General features: G+C 29.6%; 1 protein-coding gene and 1 long non-coding RNA gene across 3 annotated transcripts; both read right to left on the bottom strand.

The window, feature by feature from the left end:
• Window positions 1-3,967: 3,967 nt before the first annotated feature.
• LOC135962806 (uncharacterized) lies at window positions 3,968-6,417 on the bottom strand. The gene is made up of 3 exons (XM_065514700.1): window positions 5,724-6,417; window positions 4,909-5,121; window positions 3,968-4,158 (listed from the first exon to the last, which is right to left on the bottom strand). Exons 1-2 carry the CDS (start codon window positions 6,253-6,255, stop codon window positions 4,910-4,912), a joined length of 744 nt encoding a protein of 247 aa, XP_065370772.1. The 5' UTR covers window positions 6,256-6,417; the 3' UTR covers window positions 3,968-4,158; window position 4,909.
• A 3,707-nt stretch (window positions 6,418-10,124) lies between these two features.
• On the bottom strand, window positions 10,125-20,514 carry LOC135962807 (uncharacterized). 2 transcript variants are annotated; one of them, XR_010576693.1, is made up of 6 exons: window positions 20,365-20,514; window positions 17,603-17,759; window positions 15,750-15,906; window positions 13,340-13,494; window positions 11,357-11,513; window positions 10,125-10,275 (listed from the first exon to the last, which is right to left on the bottom strand). It is a non-coding gene; the product is annotated as an uncharacterized LOC135962807 (long non-coding RNA). The 2 variants fall into 2 exon arrangements; XR_010576694.1 differs by lacking the exon at window positions 13,340-13,494.
• Between the last annotated feature and the right edge of the window lie 1,831 nt (window positions 20,515-22,345).

Genomic DNA, 22,345 nt, shown 5'->3' with positions numbered 1-22,345 from the left:
TTATATATTTATATATTTATATATTTATATATTTATATATTTATATATTTATATATTTATATATTTATATATTTATATATTTATATATTTATATATATATTCCCAGCGCATAGTTTGGGGACAGCAAAAATGTCCACATTTTACACTTGAATTCTGATATTATCCCATATCTTCTTAATTTGATCCCGAAATTTTATCATATAAACTTCAAAATCGGTCATTGTATAACTTCTTATGTGTTGCGCATATTTTGAAGTCTTTCATATACGTAGGGCATATTTTAAAGACATGTCCTCAAAATATGCGCAACATATAACATATTTTGTGTTGCCATATTAATTTATACTTTTCAATATATTTTGACGGCGTTGTATTTTTTACATGTCGCCTAAGAACAACTCGCAAAAGGCAGTTATTTTAAATAAACAGTCAACTTTAAGTTTTTTTTGAAAGTCCCCTTTTCAACAATTTAATTTTATTAAAAGTTAAAAGTCGACTTTTCAAATATATCTAAGGGGATTTTTTGGTACTTTTTCATTCTTTAATTGGTACTTTTTGCGTTTTTAATAATATTGGCCCTAAGAATATGAAATTTGGGATACAGGGTCCTTAGTAAACGCCAAAATATTTAAGGGAATTTTTTGGTACTTTTTCGCCCATCCAATGGTACTTTTTGCCTTTTTTATAATATTTATCCTAAGAATATGAAATTTGGGAAACAGGGTCCTAAGTAAACTCGAAAATATTTAATGGAATTTTTTGGTAGTTTTTCGTCCTTCCAGTGGTACTTTTTGGGTTTTTAATAATATTGATGCTAAAAATATGAAATTTAGGATACAGGGTCCTTAGTAAACGCGAAAATATTTAAACGGATTTTTTGGTAGCTTTTCGTCCTTCCAATGGTATTTTTTGCAATTTTTATAATATTGAACTTAAAAGTATGAAATTTGGGATACAGGGTCCTTAGTAAACGCAAAAATATTTTAAGAGATTTTTTTGTGCTCTTTCGTCCTTCCAATGGTACTTTTTGCATTTTTTATAATATTGATCCTAAAAATATGAAATTTGGGATAAGGGGTCCTTAGTAAACTCGCAAATATTTAAGGGAATTTTTTGGTACTTTTTCGTCCATCCAGTTATACTTTTGGGTTTTTAATAATATTGATCCTAAAAATATGAAATTTGGGATACAGGGTCCTTAGTAAACGCGAAGATTTAAAGGGATTTTTTGGTACTTTTTTCGTCCTTCCAATGGTGCTTTTTGCATTTTTTATAATATTGAACTTAAAAACATGATATTTGGGATACAAGGTCCTTAGTAGACGAGAAAATATTTAAGGGATTTTTTGGTACTTTTTTGTCCTTCCTGAGGTACTTTTTGAGTTTTTTATAACATTGATCCTAAAAATATAAAATTTGGGATACAGGGTCCTTAATATACACGAAAATATTTAAGGGGATTTTTTGGTACTTTTTCGACCTTCCAATGGTACTTTTTGCGTTTTTTATAATATTAATCCTAAAAATATGACATTTATGATACAGGGTCCTTAGTAAACGGATACTTTTTGCATTTTTTATAATATTGATTCTAAAAATATGAAACTTGGGATACAGGGTCCTTAGTAAACGCGAACACATTTAAGCGGATTTTTTGGTACTTTTTCGTCCTTCCAATGGTACTTTTTGCATTATTTATAATATTGATCCTAAAAACATGAAATTTTGGATACAGGGTCCTTAGTAAAACCGAACATATTTAAGGGAATTTTTTGGTACTTTTTCGTTGTTCCAATGATAATTTTTGCGTTTTTTATAATATTGATCGTAACAATATGAAATTTGGTATACAGGGTCCTTAGTAAACGCAAGAATATTTAAGGGATTTTTTGTACTTTTTCTTCGTTCCAATGGTACTTTTTGCGTTTTTTATTATATTGATCGTAAAAATATGAAATTTGGGATACATGGTCCTTAGTAAAAGCGAAAATAATTAAAGGTACTTTTTGGTACTTTTTCGTCGTTCCAATAGTACTTTTTGCGTTCTTTCTAATATTGATCCTAAAAATATGAAATCTATAGAATTTTATCTTTTCAATGATACCAATCACTTATGTATACATATCAAAAACCGGTGGTTGATTTATCACCCTGTTTAATATGCATTTGCAAATATGTGCCTTGTGATGATAAGTCAATTATTGGTCCTAACTCTCATATAAAGTCTATATCCGAAAATCACATTTCTTAAATTTATTCTTTTTCCTCCACTTATCGGCTGAAAAATTATATCTATCACCTAACTGAATATATTGACAATTTATTAAAGTACTAGCTTTTCATACCCGGCGCTGCCCGGGTTTTTGTTCTCTTTTGGTCCAAAATTTTGAAAAAGTGTATTGCCTATAAACTCCTCAGATTAAATATTCATCTATATTCCAATAACTGTCAAAAACACTTCTTGGGATAAAAGTACCAATTTTGCCCGTTTTTTCGTACTTCCCCCATTTTTGTCCCCTTTTGGTACAACTTTGAAAACAGTGCACATCAAATATATATTTTGGAAACTTAACTAAGCTAAATCGTAATAAGTTCAGATTTAGAACAGACAAAATATAGTATTAACGCAAAAAAGTACTAATTCGCCAATTTTTTTCTCCCACTTTATCCCCTTTTGATCCAAATTTTGGGAAAAACGTATTGCCTATAACATACGCAGATAAAAGATTTATGTATATTCCAATAACTAAGAGAAACAGTTATAAGTATAAAGGTACATATTTTGCCCGTTTTTTAGTCCCTTTCCCCCTTTTTATCCCGTTTTGGTACAACTTTGGGAACGAAAAACCTCCAATATGTATTTTCAAAACTTAACCAAGCTATCTCATAATAAGTTTAGCTTTATAACACACAAAATACAACCTTTACTATTTAAGTACTATTTTTGCCCGTTTATTCTCCCATTATTCCCATTATCCGGTCCTTCCGGTCCAAACTTTAAAAAGATTTATAGCCTAAAACCTGCTCAGATAAAAGATCTATCTATATTCCAAATCTATCTATATTTGGAATATAAAATTGGTCCAGCCGTTTAGGCGTTGTTGGCTAACAAACAAACAGACTTACAGACAAATTTATAATATATATTAGGATATTAGGATTAAACATTTTTTCATTTAAATTGAGTTCGATATACTAAAATTGATTTAGATTAAAAATTTTGAACACTTCAGAATGTCAACTCAAAAGTTATTGGAATATATCCTATTATAGGACATCGAAAATTTGCCTCTTACGGATCACTATCTTTTTATATTTGTATTTTTCAAGATAATTATTATTCCAACAAATATTAGCCTTTAAAATAATAAAATCCATTAAAAGAAAATGCTACTAAAGGTGAAAAATATGTCTGAAATATTATTGGGACTATTTTCTCATCGTAATGGTTAAGAAAGAGCTTTGGGGTCTTTAATTTAATAAAATTTAAAAATTTGTATATACTTTTTTGTTCCTCAAATGATAATTTTTGAATTTTCCATAATATGGAATCAAAACATATAACATTAATTGAGTAGCAAACTCATTTTGTCATTTTTAATATTGAATTAGAATCTAAATGTGGGAACTTTTAGGTTTTTTTTCATTTTGAATTTTTATAATATTTAACAGGGTCCTTAATATACATTTAACATGTAGGGTAGTGATGAAAATCTATAAGGAAATTTTTTGGATTATCTGTAATTTTGAACATAGAAACATTAAACTAACTAAACTAAATGATAATTTATCTAAATCCTAATTAAATGATAATTTATAAAAAGGCAGTTTTGATACCTTTTGTTCTTCAAATGATACTTTTAGAAAATTTATTAAAAATAACGGAAAACTCTCTATTCGAGTGATTCTTTATAAATTTTCTTTAAAAAAAATTCCTAAAACCACAAAAACTGAAACATCGTATAAATTTACATTTTCTATAAAAGTGTTCACACTTTATTCTTTTATATTTTTGTTATATAAATTTTGTATTAAATTTCGACAAATATAGCGATTAGGATCCATGGTACACTAGACAAATCATATAGGAATTTAGTTTTCCTTCAAAAATATCGCCAGTCATCGTAGAATTTCTGCGAAAATACACTTTAATTGTAACTGAAAATATAATAAAAGATAAATTAGTTAACTTAATAAATACATGTGTATAAATTTATGTTTTATTTTGTTTTAAAATTTTCAAAAGCTGTATTGGATTATTAGATTATATAGAACAATGTCTTCCCCTCCCAGAAATATTAACTTTGTTCATAATAGCCCACAGCGAAATGTCAATTTATTGCTTTCATGTCACTATTACAACCAGGGATCGTAACTGTTATGATTATTGTATTAAAAATTAAAAAAAAAATTAATTTCGGATTTTTATTTTTGTCAGAAATTACTATCCATCTCTTGATTTTTAGTTATTTTATCAAAATCAATTATTATTTCTTGCTGTTTTTTGTACAAAGTAATTGCTATATTTAATTTTTATATTTTTGCCAAAAAAAGAAATAAAAAAAATAGTTTCTTTAAAAATTCAAGGTCCCAAATATATTAATTGGTTGGTTCAAAAGCCGAAACTATTAAATCTACTTGATTACATCTAACAATATTTAGATTATTACAAATTTTTGTCAAAAAATTACAACACTTGTTTTGTATAAATTATTAGGAAAGAAATGAAAAGCGTAAATTTCTAAATTGTTTAATTTATTTATAATCGATTTCGAATGAATTTACGGAACAGAAATACAATTTGAACTGGAATTAGTTGTAATCCCTAATACCAAAAAAAATTTAAGTTGTTTCAATTTCAACAAAACTACGTCGAGTTGATAACCGTAATAGGGACATTAAACTTACGTTAGTCCATTTTGTACCGCCTTTGATTGTCTATCCAAGTTTTTATTTGTTGTGGCGTTCTATTCTTAAGTGCTGACGATGTCTGAATGGCTTTTAAGCATTCCTTAAGATTTGGTAGTCTTTCTAAATCTTTTAAATCTCCAAATATTGAATATATTGCATCTTTTTCCTCCGAGTTCCACCTGGTTCTTTTGGTTTTGCCGAAAGGTGATGCTAATTAAGAAAAAATATATATATCGGATGTACTCTTCATTGCCAAAATTAATACAATATAATAAAATTAAAAGATTTTAAATTATCCGGTCTGTTCTGTAAACCGAATCCTAGTAAATTGGTTGTTTAAAATCGAATTCTTAGTTTTGAAACCGATTCGATTTACAGAACAGACATGTATGTTGTTCTTATATAATATTTATTTGTGTTAACGTACATACTTCAAAAATTTACCTATACTAGAATTTTAAGTAAAATTTCGTTAATATAATTGGTAATTTGGAATTTAAATTAAAATCTTCTGAAATACTATTAAAATCTACAAACATTTTAAAATTTCTATTATATTTCGAAATATTTTAAATGTTATTGGAAATTTTTGAAATACAAATGAATTAGATATAGATTTCTGAAATACAATTAGAAACTTTTGAAATACAAGTGAAAATGTTATAATTCAATTTCAGAAATTTCTAATTGTACAAATAATGGCGTAAAAGTAAATTTTGTAGTATTGAAATTGTTTTCATTTCTAATTGAATAAAATACTTATGTTTTTGTTATAATAACGACGCTCGTAGTTATGTCGAAAGTATACTTACTGCTTCTACGTTTTTTGCTCGATGACGATTTCGATGTGTGACTGTTTTCTAATGAAATTTCCGAATTATCTTTATCTATACTATCGTTAACTACAACTTCACCCTCTTCCTCCTCCTCCTCAACGTTTTCATCATCCCCATATTCATCTTCCATTTCATCTTCATCGCCTACAGCTGCCATTAAGAGTTTGGATACACAAGTAATTTCTGCCACTGGAACGGACATTCGGTATATTGTTTTGTGTATATCTTTGTGGTGACCCATAAAATTCGCCAGCCTATCGACCGATGCCTCTTCAACATTAAGTAATGAGGTATATGTAGCTATATGCTTACGTAGTGTAGTACCCCTAAGGCTTTCAGGAATTTTTGCACCGCATTCTTCAGAAAATTTTGCTAATAAAGGGCAAGCTCTGTGATACTTTTTTGATAACGTTGAACTGGATGGTTTGCAGAAAATGTATTTATTTCCATCAGCTATTCCAGCCTCACCTCTAAAGTTTATAATAAGTTCAATAGCTTTTACACACATCGGGCATAATAAAACACTGACGGTTCTACCAAGTTTTCCCCTTAGTGTTATTCTTACAAACTGCTTTGCGAATTTTATTGAATCTTGTGATAAGTTTTTTAAACTGTCTTTATCAATGTTATCAGTAATTTTTTCTTTGTTTCCAAAATTATCTATAGTTAATCTTTCGATTTCTCCAGCTCTTCTGCGATTAAATATTTGAATAAAAATTAAAGTAGTCTGAACTAATTGCATCCAACTTGACATTCTAAACCCATTCATAAGAGTTTCCATAGCATTCATAATATGTTCTTTTAAATAAGTATGTAGTTTTTTAATATCTTCTCTCGAAGGTAGCACAACTTTCTTGTCTCGTCTTTTGTTATTTTGGTCTTCTACCGCTTTTTTATTTATCAATGTTGGAATTTCTTCTTCCCAAAGCAAAAGAAAATTCTCTAAATCAATTTTCAGGTCTTCACGTTCTTCTTTAATAAACTCAGCTCGTTGTTTTTTGCCACATTTTTTTATCAAGGATGTTAGGTTTTGAGCTACGGCGGGCGTTTTGAACCACATTAAATCTTCATCCCATTGAGCCACTGTTCGTAGGGCTTTAACACATTTATCAAATAAATGTGGCTTAAAAATATCTTTTAGCTCATTTATATCCGGATCTAATTGTTTTAACTCGATTTTAAAACGTCCAAGTAATCTTAAGTTTGCACGTATCATGTCATGCTGATGCTCGGATGAATATTTCTCGGTCAGTTTGTTACCAAATTTTAAAATGAGTTCATCATACCGCACAGACCTTGATATTGTATCATCGCGCAAAACAGGAAAAATTTTTAATTTTAAAACCTTATTGGCTACCGAATGCATATACTGCGTTGACCTTCGACTTTCAATAAAATTTGTGCGTTTGTTTTTATTGGGGAGGCATTTTTTAGTGTGAATTCGAAGCGTTCTCTTAGAAAAATAAGCCTTACAATTTGTGCAGCAGACATAATCATCAGCTTTATTTTTGATATTACGCTGTTGTTGCCGACTAACAATTAAAATTCCGCTGTTGAAATTCGAGGATGTGTTATGTAAAAAATCACCTTTTTTTCTTAATTCATTAATTATTTTTAAACGTTCCATACTTTTTTTGGGTAATATTGAAGCTTTTTTGACTTCTTTTTCATCCTTATGCCTCAAAAATATATGTCTACTAATTTTTGACTGTAACGTTTTACAAAATATACAAAAATGTTTTTTAGACCTATTTGTAGAATGTGGAACTTCGACTTTTTCTGCATTTATGGGCATATCAATTACATCTACAGATGTATTATTCTCTGAAATGTTTTTACAGTTCTTTAATGGCTCTTTACTTACATCGGTTGAAGTTTCTGGTAAATATTCTGAAAATGAACTCTCTTCAATATAAATTGAACTTGTGTAAGCAGAACTTTCTGGTTTTGATGTGGTGTCAGATAAGCTGGTACTTTTATGTTTGTTAACTATTGGATCAACAGGCATTAAAAAACTTTCATTGGGTGTTAATAAAGATTTTTCATGAGACGTTTCAGTAGAAGACTTTGTATTTGCGGTGACATTGAAGTCGTGGTCAGATGTATTACATATTTCCTTATTTAAAATAGAACTTGAGTAAGAACATTTAAGTTTTAACGGTATGTCAGATAAGCTGGTGCTATTATGTTTGTTAGTAGTTTTATCCAGATTAAATATAAAGCTTTCTTCGTGAGTTTCTTTATGAGACGTTTCAGAGGTATTTGGGTCGTGATCAGATATGGTACATGTTTCCATGTTGCAAATGGAACTTGAGTAAGAAGAACATTCCGGTATTAATGTTATGTCAGATAAGCTGTGAGCAGTAGAATCAAGAGACATTACAAAACTTTCTTTAGGAGTTACTTTATGGGTGGAGAATTCAGTAGAAGAATTTGTATTTGCTTTAAATATATCTGTAGAGGTATTTAAATCGTGGTCAGATGTGGTGCATATTTCTTTGTTGAAAATGGAATTTGAATCAGAACTTTCCGATTTTAATGTGGTGTCAAATAAGCTGGTACTATTATATTTGTTAACAGTTTTTTCAGAGGTATTTTGATCGTTATCAGATGAAATGGATACTTCGTTTTTGTCTAATTCTAATTTATATTTTTCCGGTGACTTAGGGCCATTAGTTTGATTTAAATTCGTAGATTTTGTAGGCGACATTACTATGTTAAGTGTTACAGAAGCTTTTTTTGAAGATAGTTCATTTTTCGCATTGAATGTCTCCGAAGAATTTTGATTTTCATCGATATTTAATGAATCGGACTTAAAAAAATTTTCATTTCGGTCAAATAAAAGTACTACTTTGTTATTATTTTTGCATAATTTTAAATTAGAATTTTTTGGCGAAATATATACAGGTGGTGTAAAATTTTCTTTTTGAGGCGTTTGAATGGCGTTGAATTCATCTAAAGACTTTTTATCGCGGCATGCTTCCGTTACAATATTTAATGTCTCGGAAGGGTACATATTTTTATTGTGTTCCAACACAAGAGTTAATTTGTCATTTACTTTACATTTTAAATTATCGTTTTTCGGAGAAGTATTTTTTGGCGATGGAGATGAATTCAAATTGGAAGATGTCGAAATATTATGGGACGGTTGTACTCCTTCATGTTTGATTTTTGATTGGAGTATAGGTTTTGAAATACTTTCCTTTTTTATTTTTAAATCTAGGAGGTATGATTTTTCATCTAAATAAAATAAAGATAATATGGCTATTTAAATTACGTTTTGCAATTATAGATTTAGTATCTGATGTTTCATGTTTGCCATGTGATTGTGGATAGAGTAACTTATACATATATAGTACTTAAGTATATCATACATATAAATTATTTGCATTATACATGCCTTAACATAAAAAAACATTAAAAGTCTGTACATACCATTTTGAGCAACAAGTAGCGCCGCATATTTTCCACCATTGTATTTTACGACGCATGTCCCTTTAATTATTTTATCCACCTTTTTTGAATTCACAATTGAAAGCTTGTCATTGTCAAATTTTACTAATGAAAACATCTAAAAATATATCGTAAATTTTAAAATAAAAAAAATAAATGTTATATAATGTAAAATACATTTTGTTAAAAAATCTATTTTTAGGTTTAGATAAATATTCTAGTCTTCAGTCTACAGCAATTCCAATTGTATTTCAAAAATTTCTAGTTATATTTCAGAAAATTCTAATTACATTTCAGAAATTTTAAATTATATTTCAGAAAATTCTAATTATTTTTCAGAAATATCTAACCATATTTCAGAAATTTTTGGTTCCGAAAAACTTTTGCAATAGAAAAAGTGTCTGGTACCGAGACACCTTTTCTATAGAAAAAGCCTCTTGTACAGAGACATTTTTTCTATAGAAAGAGTATCTAGTACCTAGACACTTTTTCTATATAAAAGTCTCTTGGTACAGAGACACTTTTTCAATAGAAAAAGTTTCTTGTACCGAAACACTTTTCTATAGAAAAAGCCTCTTGTACAGAGACACTTTTGTTATAGAAAAGTTTCTTGTATAGAGGCACTTTTTCTATAAAAAAGTCTCCTGGTACAGAGACACTTTTTCAATAGAAAAAGTCTCTGGAAACGAGACACTTTTTCTATAAAAATGTCTATTGGTACAGAGACACTTTTTCAATAGAAAAAGTCTCTGGTAACTAGACACTTCTTTTTTATAAAAATAGTCTCTAAAAATAGATACTTTTTCAATAGAAAAAGTCTCTTGTACAGAGACACTTTTTCAATAGAAAAATTCTCTGGCTTCTTGTACAGAGACACTTTTCTTTAAATTAATAATTATAAAACTTTTGAAAACTTACTTTTTAGTAGGTGGTGTCGGTTAGTTACTTCCCAATACTGTATGTCTTTGAATATTTTTTTGGAAATTGTTCCAAATGGCAGCTTTTGTTTATTGCCAAGTTATTTAAAAGTCTGATCCAATACTCCAGAAACTTTTTGATCTTTTGAAGTGGGCAGCTGAGTAGAATATAGGAAAACACATTTGATAATAATATGACATTATAGTGGATATTAAAGAAAAAGTTTATTTTACACAGACCCTTTTTTCTATAGAAATAGTATCTTGTTTTTTGAATAAAGACACTTTTTATAGAAAAGTCTCATGTACAGAGACACTTTTGTTTAAAATAACAAAATTTTTACTTTTTCGTCCATATACTATTATTTTATATATTTAAATATTTGAGGCAGTCAACACTACTTAAATTTAAAATAAAATTAGCCAAATAATGTGAATCTGTACAAGCAACGCTTTTCTAGTTAAACTGATTCTTGTATAGTGACGCTTGTTTTTTCGTTAACAAAAAAAATAAAGTACCGTTTTTATCTACAGTGTTGTTAAACGTTTCAAAATTCAACTAACATCTTTTGCAAAAGTTAGTATTTAAGTCAGGCATGGAAAATTCGGATTTTGAAATTTCAGAAATTAATTTTATAAATTAGTAGTTCAAAATTATGATTTAGACTTAAATTTATAATAGAATTTCTATAGAGTGTATCTGTAAAATAAACATTTTCTATTGATCAAGTCTCTTGTGCAAGTACAATTCAAAAGTCTTTTATACATTCATAGATACTTTTTTTATACAGAGACAGTTTTTTCCTTAGAAAAAGTCTCTTGTACAGAGACATTTTTCTATAGCAAACGTTTCTTTTCCAGAGACATTTTTCTAAAGAAAAATTTCTAAAGAAAAGTCTCTTGTACCGAGATACTTTTTTTATATAGAAAAAGTCTCTTGTACCGAGACACTTTTTCTATAGAAAAAGTCTCTTGTACCGAGACACTTTTTCTATAGAAAAAGTCTCTTGTACCGAGACACTTTATCTATAGAAAAAGTCTCTTGTATCGAGACACTTTCTTGTACCGAGACACTTTTTCTATAGAAAAAGTCTCTTGTACCGAGACACTTTTTCTATAGAAAAAGTCTCTTGTACCGAGACACTTTTTCTATAGAAAAAGTCTCTTGTACCGAGACACTTTTTCTATAGAAAAAGTCTCTTGTACCGAGACACTTTTTCTATAGAAAAAGTGTCTTACTTTTTAGTAGGTGGTGTCGGTTAGTTACTTCCCAATACTGTATGTCTTTGAATATTTTTTTGGAAATTGTTCCAAATGGCAGCTTTTGTTTATTGCCAAGTTATTTAAAAGTCTGATCCAATACTCCAGAAACTTTTTGATCTTTTGAAGTGGGCAGCTGAGTAGAATATAGGAAAACACATTTGATAATAATATGACATTATAGTGGATATTAAAGAAAAAGTTTATTTTACACAGACCCTTTTTTCTATAGAAATAGTATCTTTTTTTTTGAATAAAGACACTTTTTATAGAAAAGTCTCATGTACAGAGACACTTTTGTTTAAAATAACAAAATTTTTACTTTTTCGTCCATATACTATTATTTTATATATTTAAATATTTGAGGCAGTCAACACTACTTAAATTTAAAATAAAATTAGCCAAATAATGTGAATCTGTACAAGCAACGCTTTTCTAATTAAACTGATTCTTGTATAGTGACGCTTGTTTTTTCGTTAACAAAAAAAATAAAGTACCGTTTTTATCTACAGTGTTGTTAAACGTTTCAAAATTCAACTAACATCTTTTGCAAAAGTTAGTATTTAAGTCAGGCATGGAAAATTCGGATTTTGAAATTTCAGAAATTAATTTTATAAATTTTTAGTTCAAAATTATGATTTAGACTTAAATTTATAATAGAATTTCTATAGAGTGTATCTGTAAAATAAACATTTTCTATTGATCAAGTCTCTTGTGCAAGTACAATTCAAAAGTCTTTTATACATTCATAGATACTTTTTTTATACAGAGACAGTTTTTTTCTTAGAAAAAGTCTCTTGTACAGAGACATTTTTCTATAGCAAACGTTTCTTTTCCAGAGACATTTTTCTAAAGAAAAATTTCTAAAGAAAAGTCTCTTGTACCGAGATACTTTTTTTATATAGAAAAAGTCTCTTGTACCGAGACACTTTTTCTATAGAAAAGTCTCTTGTACCGAGATACTTTTTTTATATAGAAAAAGTCTCTTGTACCGAGACACTTTTTCTATAGAAAAAGTCTCTTGTACCGAGACACATTTTCTATAGAAAAAGTCTCTTGTACCGAGACACTTTTTCTATAGAAAAAGTCTCTTGTACCGAGACACTTTTTCTATAGAAAAAGTCTCTTGTACCGAGACACTTTTTCTATAGAAAAAGTCTCTTGTACCGAGACACTTTTTCTATAGAAAAAGTCTCTTGTACCGAGACACTTTTTCTATAGAAAAAGTCTCTTGTACCGAGACACTTTTTCTATAGAAAAAGTCTCTTGTACCGAGACACTTTTTCTATAGAAAAAGTCTCTTGTACCGAGACACTTTTTCTATAGAAAAAGTCTCTTGTACCGAGACACTTTTTCTATAGAAAAAGTCTCTTGTACCGAGACACTTTTTCTATAGAAAAAGTCTCTTGTACCGAAACACTTTTTCTATAGAAAAAGTCTCTTGTACCGATACACTTTTTCTATAGAAAGAGTCTCGTGTACCGAGACACTTTTTCTATAGAAAGAGTCTCTTGTACCGAAACACTTTTTCTACAGAAAAAGTCTCTTGTACCGAGACATTTTTTCTATAGAAAAAGTCTCTTGTACCGAGACGCTTTTTCTATAGAAAAAGCTTCTTGTACTCTTGATATAGGAAAAGTCTCTTGCTGGGAGACATTTTTCTATAAAAAAGTCTCTTATACAGGACACTTTTTCTACAAAAAAGTCTTCTTTTACAGAGACACTTTTCTATAGAAAACGTTTCTTGTACAGAGACACATTTGTTATAGAAAACTTCTCTTGTTCGGATACATTTTTCTATAAAATAAGTCTCATGTGCAGAGAAACTTTTTCTATAAAAAAGTCTCTTATACAGAGACTCTTGTTATACAAAAAGAGTCTCCTGTACAGATACACTTTTTCTTTAAAAAGTCGTTTGTGCAGATTAATTTGGTTAAAATAATGAAATTTTTTAAAACTTACTTTTTATGGGGTGGTGGCGGTGTGTAACTTTCCAACTATTCCAAATTGTAGTTTTTCTCTATTCCAAATTGTAGTTTTTCTCTATTGCAATTTAATCCGAAAAATATTCTGCTCGATTATGAAATAAAAATGTTTGTCTCTTCGTAAGTGAACAACTGTGGAGATTAAAGAAAACGTTTCAGATCAAAAATATGACAAGAAAATGGATATTAATATTAAAATTACATTAAAGAAAAAGTCTTTTATACCGAGACACTTTTTCTATATAATAGTCACTTGGTACCGAGATACTTTTAAAATAGAAAAAGCCTCTTGTAGAGACACGTTTTCTATAGCAAAAGTATCTGACACCGAGACACTTTTTCAATAGAAAAATCCTCTTGTACCGAGACACTTTATCAATAGAAAAAGCCTCTTGTACCGAGACACTTTTTCAATAGAAAAACCGTCTTGCACAAAGCCACTTTTTCTATGGAAAAAGTAACTGGTACCAGACACTTTTTCAATAGAAAAAGACTCTTGTACCAATAAACTTTTTCTATAGAAAAAGTATCTGGTACCGAGACACTTTTTCAATAGAATAAGTATCTGGTACCGAGAAGCTTTTTCTATAGAAAGTGCCTCTTTACCGAAACAATTTTTCAATTGAAAAAGTATCTGGTACCAAGACACTTTTCTATAGAAAAAGTCTCTTGTACCGAGTCACTTTTTCTATAAAAAAGTCTCTTGTACCGAAACACTTTTCTATAGAAAAAGTGTCTTGTTCGGAGATATTTTTCTATAAAAACAAGTCTCTTGTATAGAGCCACTTTTTCTATAGAAAAGTCTCTGGTAAAGTCTCTTGTACAGAGACACTTTTTCTATAAAAATGTCTCTTGTACCAATAAACTTTTTCTATAGAAAAAGTATCTTGTTTTCAATAGAAAAATCCTCTTGTACCGAGACACTTTTTCTATAGAAAAAGTCTCTTGTACCGAGACACTTTTTCTATAGAAAAAGTCTCTTGTACCGAGACACTTTTACTATAGAAAAAGTCTCTTGTACCGAGACACTTTTTCTATAGAAAAAGTATCTTGTGCCGAGACACCTTTTCTATAGAAAAAGTCTCTTGTGCCGAGACACTTTTTCTATACAAAAAGTCTCTTGTACCAAGACACTTTTTCTATAGAAAAAGTCTCTTGTACCGAGACACTTTTTCTATAGAAAAAGTCTCTTGTACCGAGACACTTTTTCTATAGAAAAAGTCTCTTGTACCGAGACACTTTTTCTATAGAAAAAGTCTCTTGTACCGAGACACTTTTTCTATAGAAAAAGTCTCTTGTACCGAGACACTTTTTCTATAGAAAAAGTCTCTTGTACCGAGACACTTTTTCTATAGAAAAAGTCTCTTGTACCGAGACACTTTTTCTATAGAAAAAGTCTCTTGTACCGAGACACTTTTTCTATAGAAAAAGTCTCTTGTACCGAGACACTTTTTCTATAGAAAAAGTCTCTTGTACCGAGACACTTTTTCTATAGAAAAAGTCTCTTGTACCGAGACACTTTTTCTATAGAAAAAGTCTCTTGTACCGAGACACTTTTTCTATAGAAAAAGTCTCTTGTACCGAGACACTTTTTCTATAGAAAAAGTCTCTTGTACCGAGACACTTTTTCTATAGAAAAAGTCTCTTGTACCGAGACACTTTTTCTATAGAAAAAGTCTCTTGTACCGAGACACTTTTTCTATAGAAAAAGTCTCTTGTACCGAGACACTTTTTCTATAGAAAAAGTCTCTTGTACCGAGACACTTTTTCTATAGAAAAAGTCTCTTGTACCGAGACACTTTTTCTATAGAAAAAGTCTCTTGTACCGAGACACTTTTTCTATAGAAAAAGTCTCTTGTACCGAGACACTTTTTCTATAGAAAAAGTCTCTTGTACCGAGACACTTTTTCTATAGAAAAAGTCTCTTGTACCGAGACACTTTTTCTATAGAAAAAGTCTCTTGTATCGAGACACTTTCTTGTACCGAGACACTTTTTCTTTAGAAAAAGTGTCTTGTACCGAGATACTTTTTCTTTAGAAAAAGTCTCTTGTTCCGAGAAGCTTTTTCTATAGAAAAAGTCTCTTGTACTGAGACACTTTTTTAATAGAAAAAGTCTCTTGTACCGAAACACTTTCCTATAGAAAAAGCCTCTTTTACAGAGACACTTTTGCTAAAGAAAAAGTGTCTTGTTCGGAGATATTTTTCTATCAAAAAGTCTCTTGGTACAGAGACACTTTTTCAACAGAAAAAGTCTCTGGTAACAAGACACTTTTTTTAAAAAAATGTCTCTTGTACAGGAACACTTTTTCAATAGAAAAATTCTCTGGCTTCTTGTACAGAGACACTTTTCTTTAAATTAATAATTATAAAACTTTTGAAAACTTACTTTTTAGTAGGTGGTGTCGGTTAGTTACTTCCCAATACTGTATGTCTTTGAATATTTTTTTGGAAATTGTTCCAAATGGCAGCTTTTGTTTATTGCCAAGTTATTTAAAAGTCTGATCCAATACTCCAGAAACTTTTTGATCTTTTGAAGTGGGCAGCTGAGTAGAATATAGGAAAACACATTTGATAATAATATGACATTATAGTGGATATTAAAGAAAAAGTTTATTTTACACAGACCCTTTTTTCTATAGAAATAGTATCTTGTTTTTTGAATAAAGACACTTTTTATAGAAAAGTCTCATGTACAGAGACACTTTTGTTTAAAATAACAAAATTTTTACTTTTTCGTCCATATACTATTATTTTATATATTTAAATATTTGAGGCAGTCAACACTACTTAAATTTAAAATAAAATTAGCCAAATAATGTGAATCTGTACAAGCAACGCTTTTCTAGTTAAACTGATTCTTGTATAGTGACGCTTGTTTTTTCGTTAACAAAAAAAATAAAGTACCGTTTTTATCTACAGTGTTGTTAAACGTTTCAAAATTCAACTAACATCTTTTGCAAAAGTTAGTATTTAAGTCAGGCATGGAAAATTCGGATTTTGAAATTTCAGAAATTAATTTTATAAATTAGTAGTTCAAAATTATGATTTAGACTTAAATTTATAATAGAATTTCTATAGAGTGTATCTGTAAAATAAACATTTTCTATTGATCAAGTCTCTTGTGCAAGTACAATTCAAAAGTCTTTTATACATTCATAGATACTTTTTTTATACAGAGACAGTTTTTTCCTTAGAAAAAGTCTCTTGTACAGAGACATTTTTCTATAGCAAACGTTTCTTTTCCAGAGACATTTTTCTAAAGAAAAATTTCTAAAGAAAAGTCTCTTGTACCGAGATACTTTTTTTATATAGAAAAAGTCTCTTGTACCGAGACACTTTTTCTATAGAAAAAGTCTCTTGTACCGAGACACTTTTTCTATAGAAAAAGTCTCTTGTACCGAGACACTTTTTCTATAGAAAAAGTCTCTTGTACCGAGACACTTTTTCTATAGAAAAAGTCTCTTGTACCGAGACACTTTTTCTATAGAAAAAGTCTCTTGTACCGAGACACTTTTTCTATAGAAAAAGTCTCTTGTACCGAGACACTTTTTCTATAGAAAAAGTCTCTTGTACCGAGACACTTTTTCTATAGAAAAAGTCTCTTGTACCGAGACACTTTTTCTATAGAAAAAGTCTCTTGTATCGAGACACTTTCTTGTACCGAGACACTTTTTCTATAGAAAAAGTCTCTTGTACCGAGACACTTTTTCTATAGAAAAAGTCTCTTGTACCGAGACACTTTTTCTATAGAAAAAGTCTCTTGTACCGAGACACTTTTTCTATAGAAAAAGTCTCTTGTACCGAGACACTTTTTCTATAGAAAAAGTCTCTTGTACCGAGACACTTTTTCTTTAGAAAAAGTGTCTTGTACCGAGATACTTTTTCTTTAGAAAAAGTCTCTTGTACCGAGAAGCTTTTTCTATAGAAAAAGTCTCTTGTACTGAGACACTTTTTTAATAGAAAAAGTCTCTTGTACCGAAACACTTTCCTATAGAAAAAGCCTCTTTTACAGAGACACTTTTGCTAAAGAAAAAGTGTCTTGTTCGGAGATATTTTTCTATCAAAAAGTCTCTTGGTACAGAGACACTTTTTCAACAGAAAAAGTCTCTGGCAACAAGACACTTTTTTTAAAAAAATGTCTCTTGTACAGGGACACTTTTTCAATAGAAAAATTCTCTGGCTTCTTGTACAGAGACACTTTTCTTTAAATTAATAATTATAAAACTTTTGAAAACTTACTTTTTAGTAGGTGGTGTCGGTTAGTTACTTCCCAATACTGTATGTCTTTGAATATTTTTTTGGAAATTGTTCCAAATGGCAGCTTTTGTTTATTGCCAAGTTATTTAAAAGTCTGATCCAATACTCCAGAAACTTTTTGATCTTTTGAAGAGGCCAGCTGAGTAGAATATAGGAAAACACATTTGATAAAAATATGACAATATAATGGATATTAAAGAAAAAGTTTATTTTACGCAGACCCTTTTTTCTATACACACTTTCTATAGAAAAGTCCCATGACAGAGACACTTTTGTTTAAAATAACAAAATTTTTGAATTTTTTTACTTTTTTCGTCCATATAGTATTATTTTATATATTTAAATATTTGAGGCAGTCAACATTTATTAATTTTAAAATGAAAGTAGCCAAATAATATGAATAATCTGTACAAGCAACTCTTTTCTTCTGTAGTGACGATTGTTTTTTCGTTAACAAAAAAAATAAAGTACCGTTTTTATCTACAGTGTTGTTAAACGTTTCAAAATTCAACTAACATCTTTTGCAAAAGTTAGTATTTAAGTCAGGCATGGAAAATTCGGATTTTGAAATTTCAGAAATTAATTTTATAAATTAGTAGTTCAAAATTATGATTTAGACTTAAATTTATAATAGAATTTCTATAGAGTGTATCTGTAAAATAAACATTTTCTATTGATCAAGTCTCTTGTGCAAGTACAATTCAAAAGTCTTTTATACATTCATAGATACTTTTTTTATACAGAGACAGTTTTTTCCTTAGAAAAAGTCTCTTGTACAGAGACATTTTTCTATAGCAAACGTTTCTTTTCCAGAGACATTTTTCTAAAGAAAAATTTCTAAAGAAAAGTCTCTTGTACCGAGATACTTTTTTTATATAGAAAAAGTCTCTTGTACCGAGACACTTTTTCTATAGAAAAAGTCTCTTGTACCGAGACACTTTTTCTATAGAAAAAGTCTCTTGTACCGAGACACTTTTTCTATAGAAAAAGTCTCTTGTACCGAGACACTTTTTCTATAGAAAAAGTCTCTTGTACCGAGACACTTTTTCTATAGAAAAAGTCTCTTGTACCGAGACACTTTTTCTATAGAAAAAGTCTCTTGTACCGACTTTTACTATAGAAAAAGTCTCTTGTACCGAGACACTTTTACTATAGAAAAAGTCTCTTGTACCGAGACACTTTTTCTATAGAAAAAGTATCTTGTGCCGAGACACCTTTTCTATAGAAAAAGTCTCTTGTGCCGAGACACTTTTTCTATACAAAAAGTCTCTTGTACCAAGACACTTTTTCTATAGAAAAAGTCTCTTGTACCGAGACACTTTTTCTATAGAAAAAGTCTCTTGTACCGAGACACTTTTTCTATAGAAAAAGTCTCTTGTACCGAGACACTTTTTCTATAGAAAAAGTCTCTTGTACCGAGACACTTTTTCTATAGAAAAAGTCTCGGTACAAGAGACTTTTTCTATAGAAAAAGTCTCTTGTACCGAGACACTTTTTCTATAGAAAAAGTCTCTTGTACCGAGACACTTTTTCTATAGAAAAAGTCTCTTGTACCGAGACACTTTTTCTATAGAAAAAGTCTCTTGTACCGAGACACTTTTTCTATAGAAAAAGTCTCTTGTACCGAGACACTTTTTCTATAGAAAAAGTCTCTTGTACCGAGACACTTTTTCTATAGAAAAAGTCTCTTGTACCGAGACACTTTTTCTATAGAAAAAGTCTCTTGTACCGAGACACTTTTTCTATAGAAAAAGTCTCTTGTACCGAGACACTTTTTCTATAGAAAAAGTCTCTTGTACCGAGACACTTTTTCTATAGAAAAAGTCTCTTGTACCGAGACACTTTTTCTATAGAAAAAGTCTCTTGTACCGAGACACTTTTTCTATAGAAAAAGTCTCTTGTACCGAGACACTTTTTCTATAGAAAAAGTCTCTTGTACCGAGACACTTTTTCTGTAGAAAAAGTCTCTTGTACCGAGACACTTTTTCTATAGAAAAAGTCTCTTGTACCGAGACACTTTTTCTATAGAAAAAGTCTCTTGTACCGAGACACTTTTTCTATAGAAAAAGTCTCTTGTACCGAGACACTTTTTCTATAGAAAAAGTCTCTTGTATCGAGACACTTTCTTGTACCGAGACACTTTTTCTTTAGAAAAAGTGTCTTGTACCGAGATACTTTTTCTTTAGAAAAAGTCTCTTGTTCCGAGAAGCTTTTTCTATAGAAAAAGTCTCTTGTACTGAGACACTTTTTTAATAGAAAAAGTCTCTTTTACAGAGACACTTTTGCTAAAGAAAAAGTGTCTTGTTCGGAGATATTTTTCTATCAAAAAGTCTCTTGGTACAGAGACACTTTTTCAACAGAAAAAGTCTCTGGTAACAAGACACTTTTTTTAAAAAAATGTCTCTTGTACCGAGATACTTTTTCTTTAGAAAAAGTCTCTTGTTCCGAGAAGCTTTTTCTATAGAAAAAGTCTCTTGTACTGAGACACTTTTTTAATAGAAAAAGTCTCTTTTACAGAGACACTTTTGCTAAAGAAAAAGTGTCTTGTTCGGAGATATTTTTCTATCAAAAAGTCTCTTGGTACAGAGACACTTTTTCAACAGAAAAAGTCTCTGGTAACAAGACACTTTTTTTAAAAAAATGTCTCTTGTACAGGGACACTTTTTCAATAGAAAAATTCTCTGGCTTCTTGTACAGAGACACTTTTCTTTAAATTAATAATTATAAAACTTTTGAAAACTTACTTTTTAGTAGGTGGTGTCGGTTAGTTACTTCCCAATACTGTATGTCTTTGAATATTTTTTTGGAAATTGTTCCAAATGGCAGCTTTTGTTTATTGCCAAGTTATTTAAAAGTCTGATCCAATACTCCAGAAACTTTTTGATTTTTGAAGTGGGCAGCTGAGTAGAATATAGGAAAACACATTTGATAATAATATGACATTATAGTGGATATTAAAGAAAAAGTTTATTTTACACAGACCCTTTTTTCTATAGAAATAGTATCTTGTTTTTTGAATAAAGACACTTTTTATAGAAAAGTCTCATGTACAGAGACACTTTTGTTTAAAATAACAAAATTTTTACTTTTTCGTCCATATACTATTATTTTATATATTTAAATATTTGAGGCAGTCAACACTACTTAAATTTAAAATAAAATTAGCCAAATAATGTGAATCTGTACAAGCAACGCTTTTCTAGTTAAACTGATTCTTGTATAGTGACGCTTGTTTTTTCGTTAACAAAAAAAATAAAGTACCGTTTTTATCTACAGTGTTGTTAAACGTTTCAAAATTCAACTAACATCTTTTGCAAAAGTTAGTATTTAAGTCAGGCATGGAAAATTCGGATTTTGAAATTTCAGAAATTAATTTTATAAATTAGTAGTTCAAAATTATGATTTAGACTTAAATTTATAATAGAATTTCTATAGAGTGTATCTGTAAAATAAACATTTTCTATTGATCAAGTCTCTTGTGCAAGTACAATTCAAAAGTCTTTTATACATTCATAGATACTTTTTTTATACAGAGACAGTTTTTTCCTTAGAAAAAGTCTCTTGTACAGAGACATTTTTCTATAGCAAACGTTTCTTTTCCAGAGACATTTTTCTAAAGAAAAATTTCTAAAGAAAAGTCTCTTGTACCGAGATACTTTTTTTATATAGAAAAAGTCTCTTGTACCGAGACACTTTTTCTATAGAAAAAGTCTCTTGTACCGAGACACTTTTTCTATAGAAAAAGTCTCTTGTACCGAGACACTTTTTCTATAGAAAAAGTCTCTTGTACCGAGACACTTTTTCTATAGAAAAAGTCTCTTGTACCGAGACACTTTTTCTATAGAAAAAGTCTCTTGTACCGAGACACTTTTTCTATAGAAAAAGTCTCTTGTACCGAGACACTTTTTCTATAGAAAAAGTCTCTTGTACCGAGACACTTTTTCTATAGAAAAAGTCTCTTGTACCGAGACACTTTTTCTATAGAAAAAGTCTCTTGTACCGAGACACTTTTTCTATAGAAAAAGTCTCTTGTACCGAGACACTTTTTCTATAGAAAAAGTCTCTTGTATCGAGACACTTTCTTGTACCGAGACACTTTTTCTATAGAAAAAGTCTCTTGTACCGAGACACTTTTTCTATAGAAAAGTCTCTTGTACCGAGACACTTTTTCTATAGAAAAAGTCTCTTGTACCGAGACACTTTTTCTATAGAAAAAGTCTCTTGTACCGAGACACCTTTTCTTTAGAAAAAGTGTCTTGTACCGAGATACTTTTTCTTTAGAAAAAGTCTCTTGTACCGAGAAGCTTTTTCTATAGAAAAAGTCTCTTGTACTGAGACACTTTTTTAATAGAAAAAGTCTCTTGTACCGAAACACTTTCCTATAGAAAAAGCCTCTTTTACAGAGACACTTTTGCTAAAGAAAAAGTGTCTTGTTCGGAGATATTTTTCTATCAAAAAGTCTCTTGGTACAGAGACACTTTTTCAACAGAAAAAGTCTCTGGCAACAAGACACTTTTTTTAAAAAAATGTCTCTTGTACAGGGACACTTTTTCAATAGAAAAATTCTCTGGCTTCTTGTACAGAGACACTTTTCTTTAAATTAATAATTATAAAACTTTTGAAAACTTACTTTTTAGTAGGTGGTGTCGGTTAGTTACTTCCCAATACTGTATGTCTTTGAATATTTTTTTGGAAATTGTTCCAAATGGCAGCTTTTGTTTATTG

Source organism: Calliphora vicina, chromosome X (assembly GCF_958450345.1).
Source record: "Calliphora vicina chromosome X, idCalVici1.1, whole genome shotgun sequence".
NCBI classification, from domain to species: domain Eukaryota; kingdom Metazoa; phylum Arthropoda; class Insecta; order Diptera; family Calliphoridae; genus Calliphora; species Calliphora vicina.
This window is presented reverse-complemented; position numbering and strand designations above follow the sequence as displayed.

Excerpts from the sequence above, each read along its gene's own strand:
- LOC135962806 (XM_065514700.1), bottom strand. The coding sequence starts at position 6,255 with ATGTGTGTAAAAGCTATTGAACTTATTATAAACTTTAGAGGTGAGGCT. Across the intron at positions 5,122-5,723 it reads GAGCAAAAAACGTAGAAGCA|CATCACCTTTCGGCAAAACC; the intron begins GTAAGTATACTT and ends TTTCTTAATTAG.